At 41.9% G+C, this 23,976-nt stretch overlaps 1 protein-coding gene across 1 annotated transcript in view; it reads right to left on the bottom strand.

Annotated features, from left to right (window-relative positions):
* The window catches only part of LOC133073838 (histone-lysine N-methyltransferase PRDM7-like), a 72,832-nt gene that overhangs the window by 4,966 nt on the left and 43,890 nt on the right, over positions 1 to 23,976 (bottom strand). Inside the window, 1 exon segment of the mRNA XM_061167832.1 lies at positions 408 to 537. Coding sequence (XP_061023815.1) covers positions 408 to 537 — 130 coding nt within the window.

Below are 23,976 nucleotides of genomic sequence, written 5' to 3'. Positions count from 1 at the left end.
GTTTCCCTGTGTGGAGCCCCGTCTGGCACAGAGTATGAACTCACATGACAACAAACTGGAACAGTAACTGAATGCGCATCACTGTACATGTGTCGCTTAGAAATGGGAGGAAATGAGGAAGAAACAGGTAAAGGGGAAAGAGCTGATAGGTGCTAGAAAACTTGCATTTTGCTTCTAAGCCTTTCAGCAGAAGGTGATGTTACATATTTTTTGCATGAAATATTGAACATTAGAACTAGCATTTTTAAAATAAAATTTTTTACTAACAGTCATATGAAATGAATCAAATTCTGAGGCATATTAATGACGACTTGACTGACTTTAGACTGGATTGTACTCTGCTTTGGAATCAGCCCAGGGAGGCTCCTCAGGATGGGGTGGGGTGCTGGAAGAGGGGTGGCACTCACCTCTCCCGGACGTGAGCTTGCTTTTCCCCCTGCTGTCCCTCTTGATGCCAAGGTCCTGGCCATACTCGTCCCCATACCAGACCAGCAGCTCACAGCCCGGCCTGACCACCTGGCAGGTTCGGTAGAAGATCTTCCTGTGATACTGGAAGGCCACCAGGTTCTGCTCCTTATCGTCCCGGGCACAGTTCACATACCTGGGGGCGAGGCCGGGAAAGGGAAAGAAACCTCAAGTGATGAGTGCCCTCCACTCTCCGACCATGCCCAGCTCCTTGCCTTCCGTCTCTGAGGCCGCCCTTCATGTGGACCTTCTGTTCACACCTTCGACCAGGCCATGTGAATTCCCATTTTCAGATCCTGTTTCCAGTCCTCTTCCTGGCTGGAATGCTTTTCTCTCCTTACCTAATTAGCCATTTTCCAGAGTTCAGTTCCAGACTCGTCTCCACCTGGACTGTCCATGAAGCTGGTGACCTCCAGCTCCTCTAAACTCTGAATTAAGTTCTCTTTCATTCACAAGACTTGGTGCTCCTCGGCTAGCACGCAGCCCTCAGCACTCACCCCAGCCTGCCTTCTTTCCTGAGGCTTTCCTCTAATCTCCCCATGTGTATCCAGAGTCATATTCACTTGCCCACCCCCTCCCATGGAAACTTGGAGAGAGCGCTGACATAGCTTGAGACAAGGAACAGTAATAGTTTGTTCACTGTCTGCCTGTCCTGATGAAAGGAGAGGCCCTCAGAGAATGTCCCTGCTCATGGCCATCCTGCCCCCCATTCCTTCCCAGGCCTCAGGGCCCACTCTCACTGGAACCAAGCCTGGGGAGGTTGTTGCCCACATGGACTCAAGGTCTCCCATGTTAGGTTATCCTGGCACTGTGCAGTTACTCAAAGAGAGAAAAATTAAGGTTACTGTTCCTAAAATCAGTTGGCTAATGTCTGTCTGGAGTATGTTCTCCAAGAGGATATGGGTTGTGTGATCTGCTTCAGTAATGAAGTTCACTGTCTAAACTGAAATATAAAATGCTTGGTAAGTGTCAATTAAGTGAGTTAAAGTGTCCCTGGTGAATCTAGACTCCTCAAGTTGTTTTCAAGTACCCCAGTTTTGTTCAGCATGTAGGCTTGTATTTTGATGGCACATGCCATATTTTTATTTCCTTCATTCTAATGTCTTTTGAAATGAAAGAACATGATATGGAGGGAAAAGAGGAAAGAAGATGTGAAAGCTATTGAGGGAGCCAGGTTGAGAAAGAAAGGGGTGTGGGATTGAGGGAGTATCAACATCTATACACTGCAGACTCACTGCACTCACCTCATCCAGTTGGCCCAAGACATGTCCTTTCCATCCACATACTCATAGCAGTTCCTCCCTTTGGTGATCTGAGTGTCAGAGAAAGAGTTACAAGCTTTCCTCTTTCTTTCTTTTTTTTTTTTTTTTTTTTTTTGGTAGGAAGCAATAGAAGAGCTATTTCCCTCTGCAGTCATTGGTGCTCTTCAGCCTGCATGGATTCAACTGCCAGTCGGACCAGACGGTAAGCTTCCTAACTGTGTTCTTACTAACTGTAAAAATGGTGATGATATCAGACAGTGTGCTAAAGATTCAGGGCAGGAAGGCAGCCGTCTCCAGGATCTCTGTGTTTTCTCCTATTCTCACCTGTGACTGGATCCATGAGGAGGACATTTTGGCAACAGGATTTGGGAAATACTCACCTTCTGGTGTTTACTGTGCTCCACTCTGAAGGCCATCGAAGAAGGTTTACCTAAAAAAAGATGAGAATCAGTTTTTTGGTTGGAAAATGTTTCCAAACTCTGGGTATTCTAATTAAGGACACATAATTCTAAGCCAGAGAGTGACAAAGACAATGATTACCAAAGGAGGAATGGAAAATGATTTCTGTATCATCAACTCCCATGATTCCACTGGGAGCATTATATAATTTTCTTAAAATTAAAAAAAAAATATGAAACTTCATCTGTGCCTCATCTGATGTTCATAATGTAATAAATTTACTAGTCTTTCATGACAATAGTACTCAACAATGTAGAAACAGGAGGAAGTGACTGCAATATAATAAAGGTCATATATTGAAAGTCTACCTCTAACATCATAGTCATCAGTGAAAAAGATCAAGAAAAAAAGGCAAGGATGCCCATTATCAACATTTCTGTTCACCATAATATTAGAACTCCTAGCCAGGGCTTTAGGTTAGAAATGGAAACAAAATGCTTCCATTTGGAAAGAAAGAAGTAAAATTATGTCTGTTCACAGGGGCATGGTTTTATGTGAGAAAAATCTTTAAATCCACACACACACAAAACCTGCACAGAAAGTTGCATGGTACAAAATCAACATTCTAATATCTTTCCATGCATGAAGAATGACCATTCCACAAAGAAAAATAAGAGAACAATCCTATTTATTTTTTATTTTTTTTTAAAGCTGTAGTCAAGAGCTATATTAAAGAAACTATTTATTTTTATTTATTTGTTTGTGCCAGGTCTTTGTTGCAGCATGTGGGAACTAGTTCCCTGACTAGGGACTGAACCCAAGTTCTCTGCATTGGGAATGTGGAGTCTTAGCCACTGGACAAATAATCTTATTTATAATAGCATTGAAAAGAATGAAGTAATTAGAAATAAACTTAAGGAGATGAGAGACTTATATGTTGAAAACTACAAAATATTGCTGAAAGGAATCTGACATAAATAAATAGATAGGTGTCTCGTGTTTATGGATTTGGAGGCTTAATATTATTAAGCTGTTCATACTACCCAAAGCAATTTAAAGATTCAATGCAATTCCTATTAAAATCCCAATGGAATTTTTTTCACATATAGAAAATCCATCCAACAGTTAACAAGGAAACTCAGAGCACCCCAAATAGGCAAAGCAATCTTAGCAAGAACAGCAAAGTTGGAGGCCTCTGATTTCAGAACATACTACAAAGGTACAGGAACCAAGAGTGTAGATTTGGCAAAAAAATGTGTGCTTAGTCGCTGAGTCTTCTTGACTTCTTGTGACCTTTTGGACTGTAGCCCACCAGGCTCCTCTGTCCAGGGGATTTCTCAGGCAAGAATACTGGACAGGGTTGCCATTTCCTTCTCCAGGGGATCTTCTTAACCCATGGATTGAACCTGCATCTCCTGTGTCTCCTGCACTGAAGGCAGATTGTTCACCTGCTGAGCCACTGAGGAAGACGGCGGGCATAAAGACAGATATGTCAATCAATGGAATAGTATAGACAGCCAGAAATAAACTCTTGGATACATGGTCTAATGATCTTCATCTAGGGTGTCAAGATAATGGGGAAAGTTTAATCCCTATAATGAATGGTGCTGGGGAAACAAAATAACCATATGCAAAATAGTGAACATCTTACATCTTGAAGAAAAATCAACTCAGAATGGATTAAAGACCTAAATGCAAGATTTGATAAGACTCTTAGAAGAAAACAAGGGTGAAGCTTCACGACATTGAATCAGCAATGATTTCTTAGATATGGTGCCAAGGGCACAAGTATTAGTAACAAAGTAAGAATAGACAAATGAGATTAATCTTAAAGCCTCTGTGCAGAAAAGGACACTGAACAGAGTTGAAAAGGCCACCTACAGGATGGTAGAAAAGATTTGCAAAATATGCATCGGATAAGCATACACCCACCCGTATGAAGGCTACCTATAAGCCAGGAAGAGAACCTGATTGACCATGATGGCACCTTGATATCAAATTTCCATGCTCCAGCATTGTAAGAAAACAAATTTCTGTGGTTTAAGGATGCAGTCTGTTTTGTTATGGCAGTGTGAGCTGACTAACAGTGAGAGAAGGAATTGAATAGACTTTTCTCCAGAGAAAATACACAAATGGCCAAAAAACATATGAAAAGATGCTCAATATTACTAATCAATAGGGAAATACAAATTGAAACCTTCTGTGATGGGCAATATGTATAAGAAGACAATAGCAAGTTTGGTAAGGATATGGAGAACCTGGAACCCTTATACACTATTGTTGGCAATGTAAAATGTTGTAAGCTTTATAGAAAATAGTATGGAGTTTTCACAGAAAGTTAGAACTGCTGTATGATCTAGCAATCCCACTCAAGAGTGTATTTCCATAAAGAATTGAAAGCAAGACATTGAATAAATAGTGGGCACATGTACGGTCATTGCCGCATTATTCCCAATGGGAGAGATGTGTAAGCAATCTAAATATTCATTGGTGGATAAAAGATAAAGAGTATATATAAGATATACGTTATAACTATTATATCCACATGCACACAATGGAATGTTTTGAAGCATTAAAAACGAATTCTGTCACGTGCTACATCATGGATGGGCCTTGATGATATTTTACTAAGTGAAATGAACCAATCAAAAAAGACAAATATTGCCCGATTCCACTTCTATGAGGTATCTAACTTAATCAAATCCATGGAAACAGAAAATATAATCGTGGTTGCCAAGGGCTGTGAGGAGGAAGAATTGGAGAATTGTTACTCAGTGGGTTAGGGCTTCAGTCACGCAAGATGTAACATTTCTACAGATTTGTTGTACAGCAATGTGTATGTATATCCCCGGTGGCTCAGTGGTAAAAAATCCACCTGCAATGCAGGAGATGCCACAGAGGCAGGCCCAATCCCTGGGTTGGGAAGATCACCTGGAGCAGGAGATGGCAACCCACTCCAGGATTCTTGCCTAGAGAATACCACGGACAGAGGAGCCTGGTGGGCTACAGTCTATGGGTAGGCAGAGTCAGACATGACTGAGCCATTAGCACTATGGCCACTAACACTAAAGTGTACATAGTTAGCAACAGTGTGCCATACACTCAGAAATTGTTGAAAAGGTAAATAAAGACGTGCAGGTGTATGGTGAACCAAGGCGTATGTATTCCCTATGAAGAATCTCTCCTTATGTCAAAACCTTTGCAGACAACTTAATGTTTGTTTTCATGTCCCTTTCACTAGTGTTAATAACCTAAGGGAACAGAGGGACTTCCCTGGTGCACAGTGGATGAGAATCTGCCTGCCAATGCAGAGGACACAGATTCGATGGCTGGTCCAGGAAGATTCCACTTTGTGCGGGGCAGCTAAGCCTGTGTGTCACAAACTACAGAGCCTGCACGTGCTCTGCAATGAGAAGACACTCACCGCAACCAGAGAAAGCCTGTGCACAGCAACAAAGACCCAGTGCAGCCAAAACTAAATAAATAATTTTTAAAAATCTGGGAGAACAGAAATCCATAGATGGAGAATCATAGAACTATCTAAATTGTTTTCTCCAGTCTAGGCAGATTAACTCTTCTAAACTGTTTCAGCAGCAGAAGAGGAAGTGAGCTGCTCACTTCTATTTTATAATAAGTGTACTTCATTTTATTTACCTGATGTCATCGCTGGTCAGTGAAATGTGGGAAAGATCATGGAAAATAAATAGTTCTCTCAAACCCTTTCCCAGAATCAAAATAAAGAATTAGTTTAACCTTAGGGTAAGAAAATCATGGGTTTTGTTTTATAGACATAAATAAATAATGTATCTTGACATAGTATGTTAATCATTTCCTTTTCTAAGAGATTTAATCCAATAACCAATGAGATTAGTATTAAATCTGTTTGGTGAATTTATTTTTAAGGTTTCTTTAACTGCCTTTCACTAAGAATGTTTAGCAAAAATGATTCTTTGTAAGAAGAATGATAAAAAAATAATAAAATAAAAAGAATGATAAATTTTAACCATAAAACTTTTGAGAATTACACTGGAAAATCTATACATTCATTTTAATTCAGGCTTATGGAAATATTTGGCCACAACCACTTCAGAATGCTGAAAATTATGTTTTCTTTGCTAATGGCTGAGATGTAGTTGAGACCTAAGCCTAGGCTGGTTTCAGGAAGACACCTCCACATCCTCCTGGCCTCTCACCTTGCTGCCTTGGTGTCCATTCTTCATCAGAATCCTCAGGGTCATCTACCTGGGGCTTGATGACCTGCCTGCGGTGATGCATGAAATCCGGTCGAGTGGCTCTGAAACCTGGAAAGAAGCAAAACATTTGTCCTAAGAAGGAGAAACAAAGCATAGAAGCAATGGGAAGTGTCACAAAGTCAGGGAATCAGTGGGATGGGCTGGGGGAATCTAGAACAAGGCAAGAGGTGAGCTCTGCACTGCAGGGTCAACCTCCCTTTGGTACAAAACTGTAAACATTTCCTTAGTCTCCACACAAAAGGGAACTGTGAGCAGATGAAGCCACCTAAGAGCGGGCCAAGTGAACACTGAGGCTGAAGACCTGTTTCATGTTTCCCAGGCTCACAGGCGCCCAGGACTTCCTGTTACCTATAGCAATCAGCGCTTCGTAGTTTCTTTTCATATTCCTATATCGGATTTTTTCCCCATTCTCCAATCTCTTCCCATTCTTCCTTGGAGAAGTACATGGAGATGTCTTTGAAAGCATCTGTGGCCTAAGGAAAATAATAGATTTCATCAGTGATTTACTAATCTAAGTCAGACCTTAGAGCTGAGCTTTCTCCTCCACCTTTTGTGCAGGGAGTAGCCTGAAGCTACTGGATGGTCTCTGTGAGACAGGGATGAAGACTTTCCTTCCTGACTGTGTCCTGCTTAACTGAACAAACACTGAGCATTTTCCTAACTCTCCCTGGACACAGAGCAGTTGATGAAGCTAGTGTCCTGTTTTGTCCCACTCCACCCCCACCATCTCAGACAGGATCAGGCATTCCCAAGCTGTGTACAGTCACAGGGAAGTTCACTCAGCTGCCCAGGCAAGCAGTCTGTGGTGCTTCAGGGACCAGCGCCATGTCCTTCCTATAGAGCTGGCTTAGAGCCCAGGTTTGCCGCCTCCACCTCTCACCGTGGGCTTCCACTCTGTTCTCACGGCATCTCCCTCAGTGCTCTCCTCTGGAGACCTGTTCGGCCTCATGGCCATTGGAGTGCTCAAGGCCAAGGTGCCTGTGGAAGAAGAAGGTGCTGACATAGCCCAGACCAGTGTCCAGAGCCTGGTCTGTCTGCCTTGGGTGGAGTGTCCAGGACAGGAAGGTGAGGGGAAAGTCAGGGTGAGGGTATTCGTGGGATGGACGGATCCTGACTAGATATGACAGACCAGCCTAATGTGAACTAGATTTGGTTTCTTTGGTTCCCCTACAATTCAGCCCCTCTGAGGGAAGGCACTAGGAGGGATGTGTCTGTGGGTGATGGAGGGATTCTTGAGGAGACCTGGAAACCCCTAACTGTTGGACTGGGATCAGGCTGAAATCAGGGCTCTGTTCCAATGCAGCAGAGGGAATGTTTCTCCAAGAAGGGTTTTGAAGATCTCCTCCTGGGGACTCAGAAAAATCTGGGCATAATGTAGGTTCTACGTCTAAGGGACAAGTCACCCGGCTTGAGGAGATCTGCGTCCCACAGGCTGAAGTAACTAGGGTCCTCAGACAGAGGGGACTGGGGATCTTTTTGCTGATGTAGAATGCGCAGGGTGAGAAAACTTGGGATCTGTGAGGCTGAGGAAATCGGGGGTTTCTTATTAAGGGACTTTAGGGCTCCGACAGGCAGGACAGTTAGGGTCTTGAGGAGGAAGAGTTTTAAGAGCTCGCAGGCGGAGGGATTCAGGGTCTCCGAGGTTGAGGAAATTTGGTCTCTCTGAGGGTGGTATTTTTAGGGTGCCTCAGGCTGAGGGGAACTAGGGTTAATCTAGGTATTTGAGGGTCGCAGCACTAGGGGATTCAGTGTTTCTGTGGGTGAAGGGACTTGTAATCCCTGAAGCTGACGAGATGCAAGCCCCCTTCAGATTAGGACTCAGGTTACTCAAAGTTGACAGGATTTCGGGCCTCCCACCCTGGAATTTGCAGCCATCAGGCTAAGGGTTTATTAGGGCTGCGCAGGGCTCGTTCCCGTCAGCCTCCCTGCTGTCCTGCCGCGCTGCCCACCCTGTCCCCAGGAGCACTATAGAGGTTCAGCGACGTCCAGTCCTTGGGCGATGAGGTGAAGTGAAGGGCCAGCAGCCTGCCTGTACCCTGTCAGGCACAAGCGACCAATCGGCGTTGTGACTGAGGCAGTCTGGCCAATAGGCGCCCGGAGGGTGGGGAGCGTGATGGGGGCCCCGCCCCTCCACTCAGGGATTGGCTGCTCTGTGGGCATGTCTGTCAAGCCTCCAGCGCAAGGCGCCTCGTGGCTGGTTTCTTTGTTTTCAGGCATGGCCGCTTAGGCCTGGATCCTCAAGTGGGTTGTCCTCAGGCTGAATGTTTCCTTCCAGTTCCCTCAACTGGTATATCGGCTCCACCAGACTGTAACCGTGCTCCCGGAGTTTATCCTAGGCCCCCCTGTGCCGTACCTTGTCAAATCCAGTTTTGGCAAGAACTCTTATGTGGTGAGTACTGCATTATTCAAGGGAAAATGGTGTAATTAGCTCCATTCTGATGAGACACAAGATAAACACCGTGTGGTCAAAGATTTAAACACAACGCATGGAATAAGGATGTTAGAAAAAACTTGGAGGATTTTTAACCTGAAAGTGGAAGTGGCACTGATGAGCCATCTGTATATTTAATGTAGGTATGAGCAGCCTTCAGAAATGAGGTATAAGTAAAACCTCAAAGCCTGTAAGTGTTTTCTGTAAGCCGAGGCATCGATCTGGAGGACTGTGGATCCACTGAGCTGAGTTTGCTTGACACCTACTGGCTTCACAAGATAAAATAAGGACACTGTTTCTGGCCCTTAGGTAGCTTTGCTCACAGAAAAATAATGTGATTTTTCATGTATTGGAAGCAAAGCGACTGACTGTAGAATTAGTGTCAAGTGGTGGTTGGGAGTCTGGATGGAGAAATGTTACCAGAAAAGTGAGTTTACCTCTTGGTGGGTGTAGAGCCAGAAGGTACAACCCAGCCAAAGCTCATGGGAAGGAAAAGTGTATTACTTGCAGAACTATGGAGAACACCACGGAGCTTTCCAGAGCAGTGTCTCTGTAAACCACAAAGTTGGGTAAGCTTTAATCTATGAGTACAGGCATGTTCCGGCTTCTGTGGTGACTCAGATGGTAAACAATCTCTGCATAGCTGACGACCCGGATTCAACCCCTAAATGAGGAAGATCCCAAGAGGAGGGCAGGGCAGTCCACTCCAGTATTCTTGCCTGGAGAATCCCATGGACAGAGGAGGCTGGTGGTCCATGGGGTTGCAAAGAGTCAGACATGAGTGAGTGACTAACACTTTAACTTTACAGGCATGTTCATTAAGGGTCTTGGGCTGTGGGAGACTCCAAGCTTCAGTTGATTGAAGTCTTGAGAGTCAGAACCAGTCACCATCAGCATCCCTTACATTCCAGCTGGTCTGGTATACATATAGATATCTATTCTTGATATAGATATAGATATCTATTCTTCTTCATATTCTTTCCCCTTATCAGATCAACTCAATCACTCAGTCGTGTCTGACTCTTTGCAGCCCCATGGACTGTACTATGCCAGGCCTCCCTGTCTATCAGTAACTCCCGGAGTTTACCCAATCTCGTGTCCACTGAGTCGGTGATGCCATCCAACCATCTCATCCTCTGTCGTCCTCTTCTCCTCTTGCCCTCAATCTTTCTCAGTATCAGGGTCTTTTCAAATGAGTCAGCTCTTCACATCAGGGCCAAAGCTTTGGAGTTTCAGCTTCAACCTCAGTCTTCCCAATGAACACTCAGGTCTGATCTCGTTTAGAATGGACTGGTTGGATCCCCTTGCAGTCCAAGGGACTCTCGAGTCTTCTCCAACACCACAGTTGAAAAGCATCCATTCTTCAGCACTTAGTTTCCTTTATAGTCCAACTCTCCCATCCATACATGACCACTGGAAAAACCATAGCCTTGACTAGACAGACCTTTGTTAGCAAAGTAACATCTCTGCTTTTTAATATACTGTCTAGGTTGGTAATAACTTTTCTTCCAAGGAATAGGTGTCTTTTAATTTCATGGCTGCAGTCACCATCTGCAGTGATTTTGGAGCCCTCCAAAATAATGTCATCTACTGTTTCCCCATCTATTTTCCATGAAGTGATGGGACCAGATGCCATGATCTTAGTTTTCTGAATGTTGAGCTTTAAGCCAACATTTTCACTCTCCTCTTTCACTTTCATCAGGAGGCTGTTTAGTTCTTCTTCACCTTCTGCCGTAAGGGTTGTGCCATCTACATTGTTGATATTTCTCCCAGCAATCTTGAATCTAGCTTGTGCTTCATCCAGCCCAGTATTTCTCATGGTGTACTCTGCATAGAAGTTAAATAAGCAGGGTGACAATATATAGCCTTGATATGCTCCTTTCCTGATTTGGAACCAGTTTGTTGTTCCATGTCTGGTTCTGACTGTTGCTTCTTGACCTGCATACAGATTTCTCAAGAGGCAGGTCAGGTGGTCTGGTATTCCCATCTTTCGGGAATTTTCCACAGTTTATTGTGACCACACAGTCAAAGGCTTTGGCATAGTAAGTAAAGCAGAAATAGATATTTTTTTCTGGAACTCTCTTGCTTTTTCAATGATCCAGTGGATGTTGGCAATTTGATCTCTGGTTTCTCTGCCTTTTCTAAAACCAGCTTGAAGATCTGGAAGTTCACAGTTCATGTATTGCTCAAGCCTGGCTTGGAGAATTTTGAGCATTATTTTGCTAGTGTATGTGATGAGTGCAATTGTGCAGTAGTTTGAGCATTCTTTGGCATTGTCTTTCTTTGGGATTGGAATGAAAACTGACCTTTTCCAGTCCTGTGGCCACTGCTGAGTTTTCCAAATTTGCTGGCATATTGATTGCAGCACTTTCACAGCATCATCTTCTAGGATCTGAAATAGCTCAACTGGAATTCCATCACCTCTACTAGCTTTGTTTGCAGTGATGTCTCCTAAGGCCACTTGAGTTCACATTCCAGGATGTCAGGCTCTAGATGAGTGATCATACCATCGTGATTATCTGGTTCATGAAGATATTTTTTGTACAGTTCTTCTGTGTTTTCTTGCCACCACTTCTTAATATCTTCTGCTTCTGTTAGCTCCATACCATTTATGTCCTTTACTGAGCCCATCTTTGCATGAAATGTTCTCATAAGCATGTTTTAAGGTTGCTATTGCAGGGAATGGACACAAGGCGTCAGGACTTTTTCATGCCCAGTTGTGATTACCTTGAAAGTTGAAACTTTCAAGTTTTAACTCAAGACTGTAATTCAATATGGAAGGTACCTGAAGAAACACCCAAAAGCTTGTGTGTTCTTTCTGAACTTTCTTATTTATTTATTGTAATAATTTTTTTTTTTATTTACTGGCAGTGCCATGTGGTATGTGGGATTTTTAGTTCCCCGACCAAGTGTCGAACCCTCGCCCCCTGCATTTGAAGCACAGAATCTGAACCACTGACTGCAGGGAAGTCCCCCTAAGCATTATTTTTTTTAAAGTAACCTTTATTTCATATTGTAGTAACATTGATATACCATGTGTTGTTGGTGGCAGGTGAACCGAGTGTATTTTCTCTTTTGTTTTTGTTCAGTTGCAGAGTCAGGTCTTTTTATAGGAACATTCCCTTTTCTACAGGCCCTGTTATACTGGTAAGACATCTATTTGTATATACATAAGTGTACATAAATGTAAATATCTAGGTACTTAGATACGTAAATGTCCAGATAGAGATATAAATGTCTAGGTACATAGATATACAAATGTCTATATGCATAGAAATATACATTCTAGGTACATAGATGTATAAATACATAGGTTCATAGAGACATAAATATCTATATACATAAACATATAAATATATATGTACATATAGACATAACTATCTATGCAAAACAGAAAAAGAGACACAGATGTACAGAACAGTCTTTTGGACTCTGTGGGAGAAGGCGAGGGTAGGATGTTTTGAGAGAACAGCATCAAAACATGTATATTATCTAGGGTGAAACAGATCACCAGCCCAGGTTGGATGTATGAGACAAGTGCTCGGGCCTGGTGCACTGGGAAGACCCAGAGGGATTGGGTAGAGAAGGAGGTGAGAGGGGGGATCGGGATGGGGAACACATGTAAATCCATGGCTGATTGATGTCAATGTATGACAAAAACCACTACAATATTGTAAAGTAATTAACTTCCAACTAATAAAAATAAATGGGAAAAAAAGTAATATACATTCTAGGTACATAGATGTATAAATACCTAGGTTCATAGAGACATAAATATCTATATACATAGACATATAAATATATATGTACATATAGACATAACTATGTATATACAGATATAAATATCTTTTATAGACACATATAGACATAGATATGTCTATATACATAGACATGTAAATATCTGTATACACGGAGGATGGTTACACAGTGGACAATGAAGGAGACCACCTTATAGACAAAATAAGTGATACAGATAGTGGCATTTATAAGAGCATACTAGGAGAGAGAAACATAAACATTTTCAAACAAAGAGAACATAGCTAAGCAAGATGCATGTGACTAGTTTTATTCTGAAGGCATTAAACCAACAAGTCCACAGGGGAGTCAGTAGATGATGGCAAAGTCTGGAAGGGCCAGATAGTGAAAACAAGTTAAATGTTTCACCTTTTTTTACAAAGTACACCTTATAAATTTTTGGATTCATACTTGTTACCTCCTTAAGTATGTATCATCCTATATATCCTCATATGCCCACATCCAAACTGTTTCAATTCAAATCAAGCATAACTCCAACTTGTTGCAACTCTCGTTAGTCAATTGTTGCAATTTCATGAAAAAGACACATTGTGATTCTTTTGTATAGACCAGTAATGGTTAGGATTTCTAATTTATTTTTTTTTTAGGGTCCTTAGAGATCATTTAAAACTTCAACACTTCTCCTTGCTTCACCTTGTTCTGATTCAATTGACATTGGAAAAGCTATGGAAAGAGTGTTTAATATAATCTGAACTCACCAGATATCTATTGTACATAAAGATCTGAGAAGTAGACTTCGATGGATGTAAAAATAAACATTGTGGATATAGAACATAATTAGAAATTGCGAGAGTCATTTGACCAGGAGCAATCACAATGGATCCACTTCATCTCCCATACCCATGAGGACAAGTTCATCTTGGTAATAATATCAGCAACTGAAGAGTTAAAGTGTTATCACTGTGAAAAATGATTATGAAAAGAAATCTATGGAATGTTTTCATAGAGAGGATGCAACTTTCCAAGAGGCTTTAAATTTCAGTTGAATGTTTTATTATTTGAAATCTTGAGTGGATTACAGACTCTGTAAGTTTTACAGACTGTTCAAAGTAACATTCTATTCCATCCTGGAGTGAATCCATTATCTTTTGGTTCATACACTTGTGACACACTTCATCAGCTTAGAGACAATCTGGGTTGGAGAGTGTTCTGAGCCAGTTTGTGCATACCAAATGCAGGTTTGACAAGAAACATTCACTTCATGTTGTTGTAGTTGCTGCTCAGTGGCTAAGTTGTATCTGACTCTTTGTGACCCCATGGACTGCAGCACGCCAGGAATCCCTGCCCATCACCAACTCCCGAAGCTTGCTCAAATTCATGACAGTTGAGTCAGTGATGCCATCCAACCATCTCTTCCTCTGTCATCCCCTTCTCCATTTGCCTTCAACCTTTCCCAGCATCAGGGTCTTTTCCAGTGGGTCGGCTCTTCACATCAGGGGACCAAAGACTGGAGCTTTGGTTTCAGTGACAGTCCTTCCTATGAATGTTGAGGACTGAGTTCCTTTAGGATTGACTGGTTTGATCTCCTTGCAGACCCAGGGACTCTCAAGAGTCTTCTCTAGCACCACAGTTCAAAAGCGTTAGTTCTTCAGTGCTCTGCCTTCTTTGTGGTCCTACTCTCACATCCATACATGACTACTGCAAAAACCAGTAGCTTTTACTCTCACATATGGGATATCAAATTTGTTTTTACATATTGCCTTCTATATTGAGGCTCTTGGTTCATACTTCATGTACCCATGTAGTGTTGTATTTAAATCCAGTTTGAAACAGAGCTTTATTTGAAGAACGTTTTGTCCACCAGCAGCGTTCTATTCTCACCAGCATCTCTTACCTTGATGTGACATCTTAAAACTCAGAAACTCTTACATGTTGATATGAATATCAATTTCATTTTAGGAGAGTTTAAACAGAGAAGTGACAAAATCAGGGTGCCTATTTTATCAGGTTTCTCCAGGCAGAAAATTGAAGCTTGATGTTCAGTTGCTCAGTCATGTCCAACCCTTTGCAACCCCATAGATTGCAGCATGCCGGGCTTCCCTGTCCTTCACCATCTACCAGAGTTTGCTCAGACTCCTGTTCATTATGTTGGTGATGCTATCCAACCATCTCCTCCTCTGTCATCCCCTTCTCCTCCTGCCCTCAGTCTTTGAAATTGAAACTATTAGAAGGCAGAGTTCATACAGCTTATGGGCTCCTTGACTCCATTTTTTTTTTTGCAAGAATTTTCTTATATATTTTTTCAAGTGTGACCTTTCATTCATATAATAGCAAATAACAGAATTAGAAGAAACCAATTTGAAACAATGGACTGTTTCTACCCTGACAATCTGAACACAAAGGAACCAGTGGGAACTGCAAAGATCTGAGGGCCAAGGTTTGAAGAATATTTTAGGTTGGCAAATACTAACTAGTATGCTTTCCATTTTAACAATTCTTATTCTGATAAAGAGTATCCTTTTCTAGAAGGCTTCCAGTGTGGCTGCCTCCTGCTGGAAGCATGGGAGAAGGAATCAGGGCACTGTCTGTCTGTCTTTACAAGACACTGGACTCAACTCTAAGAAATGCCTGGATCTTCCCTGGATCCTGACCACCACATGACCAAAGATACTGGTAACAGTTTTGCTTTGCCTGTTAAAGTGTTTAATGGCAAAGATTCTTTCGGTTTCCTGATGTGGGTGACATGTGGGAGCCAGTGATGATTTTTTCTTTAAGAAACTTGCTTGCTAGTTCCCACCTGAGGGTGAGGCCGCTGTCCAATGATGAGAGACCCTGCATGTGTATGACCTGTGCCTCCAGGAGAGCAACTTAACTCTAGTTTAAACCTGGCCAAGTTCTGTCTGCATGGTAGATTTAGACCTCTCTGTCTTGTCTAGGAATTTCCCTGGTGGCTTAGATGGTAAAGAATCTGCATGCAGTGCAGGAGAACTGGTTTCATCTCTGGATTGGGAAGTTCCCCTGGAAAAGGGAATGGCAACTGAATCCAGTATGCTTGCCTGCAGAATCCCATGGACAGAGGAGGCTGGAGGGCTACAGTCCATGTGGTCACAAACAGTCAAACATGTCTGAAGGATGAATACTTGGACTTTTCAATCTTGTCTGCACTGATTATGTTTAGACAAGACTTCTTGCTTTCTGCAATGAGAATATTAACACCTGACCATGTTCTGTGTGCACGAGGACGTGGAGACCTGGGTGTGGACTGGGCCTGGCCTCCGTCCTGGAAAACTCTGTGCCTGTGTCTGAATGTCAGTGCTCAGAGGTCTGGGGTCTGGAGCTGAGGTGGGCTTCTCTGGGTAATGTGCCCTCCTCTGAGTGGGGTTCCATGGCCCTCCCAGGGGTCAGTGCTGCCGTAGGGCTCTTAGTCTTTCCTCCTGCCAAGCTCACCTGCCCTGAGGCTCATGGAGACTCCTCAGGTGGGCTACTTGGTAATTATTCCAGTTTTCCAGCACATTCAGTTTGAGTAGGGAGGCAGGTTCACCTGGCTAATTGATTCCAGGGTACAAGGATCAGGCAAAAAAACCAACGGGCAGCAGGTGAGGTTGCTATGTGATCACCTTCCCATCGGCTGTCCCTGCTCAGCAGACACCAGACCTGCCCCTCGTCTTCTAGCCCCGCGCCTGGTGTCTCTTCTCAACACCTCAGTGGGAAAACAAAGAACGGAGCCCACTGGAACCAAGGTAGTGTGTTCAGCATTATCGTGACAGCTGTCAAAACAGTATCAGAGAGAACCGAAGGGCAGGAGAGGAGGACTTCTCTGGGATGAGAGAAGCTTCCAGGAACCCAGGAGGTTCCAGGAACCCACTCGTTTCTGCCTTTGGGGCCCAGCCATCAGGGACCTGGCGTCCTAACCAAGAGTCATGCGGCCCCAGATGCAGGGTTTGGGAACCATGTGGGTCTCACCCCATCCACACGGGTCTGGATCCTGTGCCCAGAGACCCCATGTCTGCTCTTCACCTCTGTGTGTCTTGCCCCTTGGAGATCCCCAACATCTGAATTGAGGGCGTTGCCCTGATTAACCTGTGGTCTTTCTTCTCTTAATCTTGTGACATTCACATGAGGTCAGGCACCTTTGAATGGGTTGCTGCTCTGTGTTCTGCCAGGTGAAAACCCTTGGCGGTGTCATATTTACATCATAGTGTATCACAGACCTAATCTGTAGGGTCGCCACTGTCTGGGGTCCCCTAGATGAATTTTCTGTAATTTAATTTTTATTTTCTATTGGAGTCAGGTTGATTTCCATTGTTTTATTAGTTTTAGCTGTACAGTAACTTAATTTCATTTTACATAGAAGTGAATCTATTCTCTTTCCATTTTTTTCCTCATATAAATTATTACAGTCTCTTTATTAGAGTTCCCTGTTGTTTTCACTAGGTCCTATTTGCTTATCATTTGTTAGATATTAGTGTGTATGTAAATCCTAAACTCTTAATTATCCCTTCTTTCTAAATTTCTTTTGATACTCATAATTTGATTTTCGCAGGCTATGAAGTCCATTTTGTATTTAGATCATTAGTATGAATTTATAAATTGTGCCCGTAAGTGATATCTCATGATATTTCTCTTTCTGTGTCTGAGTTCCCTCACTTGGGGTGATGATTTCTTAGTACACCATGCTGCTGACAGCATCCTTGTTTCACTCTGTTTTATGGTTGAGTGGTGTTCCAGTTATAGATGTACCGCCTTGTCCTCACTTTTCTTCCACTGGACCTTTTGGTGGATTCCATGTCTTGCCTATTGAAAGAGTGCTGCCCTGAAAATCAAGGTGCACGTGTCATTTTGAATGGTGATTTTCAGTGGACCGTGCTTCCCTGATAGCTCAGTTGGTAAAGAATCCTCCTGCAATGCAGGAGACTTTCAGGAGACCTGGGCTCGATCCCTAGGTTGGGAACATTACCTGAAGAAGGAAATGGCAAACCATTCCAGTATTCTTGCCTGGAGAATCCCATGAACATCCTTTGTCCTGGCAGGCTACAGTCCATGGGGTTGCAAAGAATCGGACACGACTGAGACAGCTAAACAACAAAAACCGCACCAGTTTTGACGTGTAAATATCGATCTGTACCAGCTCATTACTCCCCCCACCCCCTGCCACCTTTCCATTTTGGTAAGCGTAAGTTTCTGAGTCTGTGAATCTGTTTGCATTTTGTAATGACGCTCATTTGTATCCATGTTTAGATTCCACAGAAGTGATACTCTCTATTATCTTTCCCTTTCTCAGTTATTTCACTTAGTTTGATCACCTCTAGTTTCTTCCCTGTAACTGGAAATGGCATTATTTCATCCTTCTTTATGTCTGAGCCATATTGCATTGTGTATATGTACCTCATTTTCTGTATCCGTTCGTCTGTCCTTGTACACTTAAGTTGCTCCCCTGTCTTGGCTATTGTACCTAGTGCTGCCATGATCTTTGGAGTGCAGGTGTCTTTTAAAATTTTGCTTTTTTTCTGGATCTACTTCTAGGTATTGGATTTCTGGGTCACTGGGTACTTCTGTGTTTAGTTTTTATTTATTTTTATTTTTTTTATTAGTTGGAGGCCAATCACTTCACAACATTTCAGTGGGTTTTGTCATACATTGATATGAATCAGAAATCCATGTGCTTAGTTTTTAAAAGAACCTCCATAATGTTCTACCTAATGGATGTACCAATTTACATTCCCACCAACAGTGTAGGAGGCTTTCTTTCTTTCCACACTCTCTGCAGAATTTATTGTTGTAGGTTTTTGATGTGGCCATTCTGACCAATGTGAGGTGATATCTCATGGTACTTTTGATTTGCCTTTCTGAAAGAACTAGTGATGCTGAGCATCTTTTCATGTCCTTTCATCACCATCTCTATGACCTATTTAGAGAAACATGCATTTAGACCTTTGGATGATTTTTTTTTGGTTGAGTTTTTTTTTTTTTTTTTTTTTAATTGAGCTGTACTAATAATTTGTATGTGTTGAAGAGAAAGTTCTTGTGAAATCAACCCTGAATATTCATTGGAAGGACTGAAGCTCCAATCTTTTGGCCACCTGAGGCAAAGAGTTGTCTCATTGGAAAAGACCCTGATGCTGGGAAAAATTGAGGAAAGGAGGAGAAGTGGGCAGCAGAGGATGAGATGGTTGGATGGCTTTACCCACTCAACAGACATGAGTTTGAGCAAACTCCCAGAGATAGTCAGGGACAGGGAGGCCTGGCATGCTGCAGTCCATGGGGTCACAAAGAGTCAGACAAGACTTAGCAACCGAACAACTACAAAACCCTGAATCCTCCTGAATATAAACTGCCTAGCAATTCAGCTGGCATTTAATATTCAGTTGTCCAGTATGAAAAGACAAAAAGATATGACACTGAAAGATGAATTCCCCTGGTTGGTAGGTGCCCAATATGCTACCAGAGAAGAGTGAAGAAATAAATCCAGAAGGAATGAAAAGGCTAAGTCAAAAAGGAAAAAGTTGTGGGTGTGTATGGTGGTATAAGTAAAGTCTGATGCTATAAAGAGCAATACTGCATAGGAACGTGGAATGTTAGGTCTATGAATCCAGGTGAATTAGAAGTGGTCAAGAAGAAGATAGCAAGAGTGAACATTGACATTTGAAGAATAAGTGAACTAAGATGTGTGGGTTAGGGTTAGGGTTACAAGGTGGTCCACTGGAGAAGGGATCAGCAAACCACTTCAGTATTCTTGCCTTGAGAACCACATAAACAGTGTGAAAAGGCAAAAAGATAAGACACTGAAAGATGAACTCCCCAGGTAGGTAGATGCCCAATATGTTACTGAAGATCATTGGAGAAACACCTCCAGAAAGAATGAAGGGATGGAGCCAAAGCGAAAACAACACCCAGTTGTGGATGGGACTGGTGATAGAAACAAAGTTTGATGCTACAAAGAGCAATATTGCATAGGAACCTGGAATGTTAAGTCCATGAATCAAGACAAATTGGAAATGGTCAAACAGGAGATGACAAGAGTGAACATCGACATTCTAGGAATCAGCAAACTAAGGTGGACTGGAATGGGTAAATTTAACACAGATGACCATTATATCTACTACTGTGGGCAGGAATCCCTTAGAAGAAGTGGAGTAGCCATCATAGTCAACAAAAGTGTCTGAGATGCAGTAACTGAATGCAATCTCAAAAACAACAGAATGATCCCTGTTAGTTTCCAAGGCAAACCATTCAATGTCACAGTAATCCAAGTCTATGGCCCAACCAGTAATTGCTGAAGAAGCTGAAGTTGAACAGTTCTCTGAAGACCTACAAGACCTTCTAGATCTAACACCCCTAAAAATATGTCCTTTTCATTAAAGGGGACTGGAATGCAAAAGTGGGAAGTCAAGAAACACCTGGAGTAACAGGCAAATTTGGCCTTGGAGTATAGAATGAAGCAGGGCAAAGGCTAATAGAGTTCTGCTAAGAAAATGCACTGGTCATAGCAAACACCCTCTTCTAACAACACAAGAGAAGACTCTACACATGGACATCAACAGATGGACGACCCCAAATTCAGGTTGATTATATTCTTTGCAGCCAAAGATGGAGAAGCTCTATACAGTCAGCAAAAACAAGACCAGGGGCCAACTATGGCTCAGATCATGAACTCCTTATTGCCAAATTCAGAGTGAAATGGAAGAAAATAGGGAAAACCACTAGATCATTCAGGTATGACCTAAATCAAATCCCTTATGACTATGCAGTGGAAGAGAGAAATAGATTTAAGGGACTAGATCTGATAGACAGAATGCCTGATGAACTATGGATGGAGGTTCATGCCATTGTAGAGGAGACAGAAATCAAGAACATCCCCAAAAATACAGAAAAGAAAAAGAAATACAAAAAATCAAAATGGCTGCCTGAGGAGACCTTACAAATAGCTGTGAAAAGAGGGAAGTGAAAAGCAAAGGAGAAAAGGAAAGATATTCCCATTTGAATGCAGAGTTCCAAAGAAGAGCCAGGAGAGATAAGAAAGCCTTCCTCGGTGATCAATGCAAAGAAATGGAGGAAAACAATAGAATGGGAAAGACTAGCGATCTCTTCAAGAAAATCAGAGATACCAAGGGAACACTTTATGCAAAGCTGGGCTCAATAAAGGACAGAAATGGTAGGGACCTAACAGAAGCAGAAGATATTAAGATGAGGTGGCAAGAATACACAGAACTGTACAAAAAAGATCTTCATGACCCCGATAATCATGATCGTGTGATCACTCACCTAGAGCCAGACATCCTGGAATGTGAAATCAAGTGGGCCTTAGGAAGCATCACTATGAACAAATTAGTGGAGGTGATGGAATTCCAGTTGACTTATTTCAGATCCTAAAAGATGATGCTCTGAAAGTGCTGCACTTAATATGCCAGCAAATTTGGAAAACTCAGCAATGGCCACAGGACTGGAAAGGTCAGTTTTCATTCCAATCCCTAAGAAAGGCAATGCCAAAGAATGCTCAAACTACCCCACAATTGCACTCATCTCACACACTAGTAAATTGGTGCTTAAAATTCTCCAAGCCAGGCTTCAGCAGGACATGAACCGTGAACTTCCAGATGTTCAAGCTGATTTAGAAAGGCAGAGGAACCAGAGATCAAATTGCCAACATCCACTGGATCATCAAAAAAGCAAGAGAGTTCCAGAAAAAGATCTATTTCTGTTTTATTGACTATGCCAAAGCCTTTGACTGTGTGGGTCACAAGAAACTGTGGAAAATTCTGAAAGAGATGGGAATACCAGGCCACCTGACCTGTCTCTTGAGAAACCTATATGCAGGTCAGGAAGCAAGAGTTAGAACTGGACATAGAACAACAGACTGGTTCCACATAGAAAAAGGAGTACGTCAAGGCTGTATATTATCACCCTGCTTATTTAACTTATATGCGGAGTACATCATAAGAAACGCTGGGTTGGAGGAAGCACAAGCTGGAATCAAGATTGCCAGGAGCAGTATCAATAACCTCAGATATGCAGATGACATCACCCTTATGGCAGAATGAGAAGAAGAACTAAAGAGCCTCTTGATGAAAGTGAAAGAGGAGAGTGAAAATATTGGCTAAAGCTTAACATTCAGAAAACTAAGATCATGGCATCCGGTCCCATCACTTCATGTTTAATAGATGGGGAAACAGTGGAAACAGTGGTTGACTTTATTTCTCTGGGCTCCAAAATCACTTCAGATGGTGATTGCAGCCATGAAATTAAAAGACACTTGCTCCTTGGAAGGAACGTTATGAGCAATCTAGACAGCATATTAAAAAGTAGAGACATTACTTTGTCAACAAAGGTCTGTCTAGTCAAGTGTATTATCTTTCCAGTGGTCATGTATGGATGTGAGTATTGGACTATAAAGCAAACTGAGCAGAGAAGAATTGATGCTTTTGAACTGTGGTGTCGGAGAAGATGCTTGAGAGTCCCTTGGACCACAAGGAGATCCAACCAGTCCATCCTAATGGAGATCAGTCCTGGATGTTCATTGGAAGGACTGATGTTGAAGCTGAAACTCCAATACTTTGGCCACCTGATGCAAAGAGATGCCTTATTTGAAAAGACCCAGATGCTGGGAGGGATTGATGGCAGGAGGATAAGGGGACGACAGAGAATGAGATGGTTGGATGGCATCACCAACTTGATGGACATGGGTTTGGGTGGACTCCGGGAGTTGGTGATGGGCTGGGAGGTGTGGTGTGCCGTGGTTCACGGGGTCGCAAAGAGTCAGACATGACTGAGCGACTGAACTGAACTGAATTAGTGTTAGAAAAATTGTTTGATATAGGTGCCCTGGGATGGCATCTGATTTTAGTCCAGGAGAAGGCACAGCTCATGAGTGTAGCACATCTTCTGTGGAAATTAACATTTGTTTAACTATCACTATAGGTAAAACAACCCAATCATCTACTTCCAAATACCCTGGCTTTAACTCTGATGTTGGAATTATATAGGAGTCAAAATTCAAGTCTTCATAATCTGTATATTCATAGCTTCAATATCTTTAGTGACTGATAGTTTATACCATAAGGCATGGAGTGTTAATTTTGTCTCTTATGTATAAAATTTATAGAGATAGAAAGGCAATTAAGATGAAAATAATAGCTGGTAAGATTGTTCGGATAGTCTACTTCTTGTGTGTCTATAGTGCTAGTGTGTGTGAGTTTTGTTGTCAAAATAAGTGAGATAATGTAAACTACTAGTGAGCTGACTAAGAAAACAATTACTAATGTGTTATCATGAAGTGTAAGAATTCTTCTATGATGGCTGGTGTTGCATCTTGAAAGTCTAGTTGTAGAGGATATGCCATTGATATATACAGATTTTTTCATCTATAACTTAACTTCAACAAAGTGATATTATATTTTACTAATATCTCCTAAATACAAAAAGAAATCATGGTTATGATTTTGGCTTGAAATCAGTAGTTGGGGGTTTGATTCCTCCCTTATTTATTTTAAAATGATGTGCATAGGTTCTTTGAGTGTGTGATATGGTTGGTCTACTATTAAGACCTCATCTTGATGTAAATGCTTCTCAGGTAATAAGAATTATTGGTATTACTGTGGTTAAAGAAATGAATGGGCCTATAGATGAAATAGTATTTCATACTGTGTATGCATCTGGGTGGTCAGAATATTGTTGTGGTATTCCAAGCAGGCTTAGAAAGTGGTTTTGAAAAAGGTTATGTTAACATCTACAAATACATTTATGAAGTGAATTTTTGCTCATGTCAAGTTGAGTATAGCCTGAGAATAATGAGATTCAGTGCAGAAAGCCCCCTGTAATAGCAAATCTCCCCCTGAAAGTACATAATGCAACTATGTAACTACATAGTGTATATCATGAAGAAAATATCTGAAGATGAATTAGCCAGGAAAGTTCCTGTTAACCCTCTGACTGTGAAAAGAAATACAAAACCTAGGACTCACATTATAGCTGGGGATCATTTAATGTTACTGTCATGAGGCATTGCTAATCAACTGAACAGTTTTACTCTTGTTGGTCTGGTAATAATTATAGTGGCTGATGTGAAATAGGCTTGTGTGTCAACATACATCCTTACTGTGAATATACGATGTTCTCATACAATAAATCCTAAGAATCCAGTTGACACTATAGCTCAGACCATTCCCATGCACCTGAATGTTTATTTTTCCCTAAATAATAGGTTACAATATGTGAAATCATTCTAAATCTTGGCAAAATCAAAAGATATACTTCAGAATGTCGGAAAAATCAGATCAATGTTGATACAGTATTGGGTCCTCTCCTCCTTCAGGATCAAAGAAAGCTGTATTTACATTTCAGTCTGTTAATAGCATAGTAAAAATACCAGCTGCCAATACAGGTAGTGATAGTAATATGGCTGTGATTAGGACTA

This window comes from Dama dama, chromosome 19 (assembly GCF_033118175.1).
Source record: "Dama dama isolate Ldn47 chromosome 19, ASM3311817v1, whole genome shotgun sequence".
NCBI classification, from domain to species: Eukaryota; Metazoa; Chordata; class Mammalia; order Artiodactyla; family Cervidae; genus Dama; species Dama dama.
This window is presented reverse-complemented; position numbering and strand designations above follow the sequence as displayed.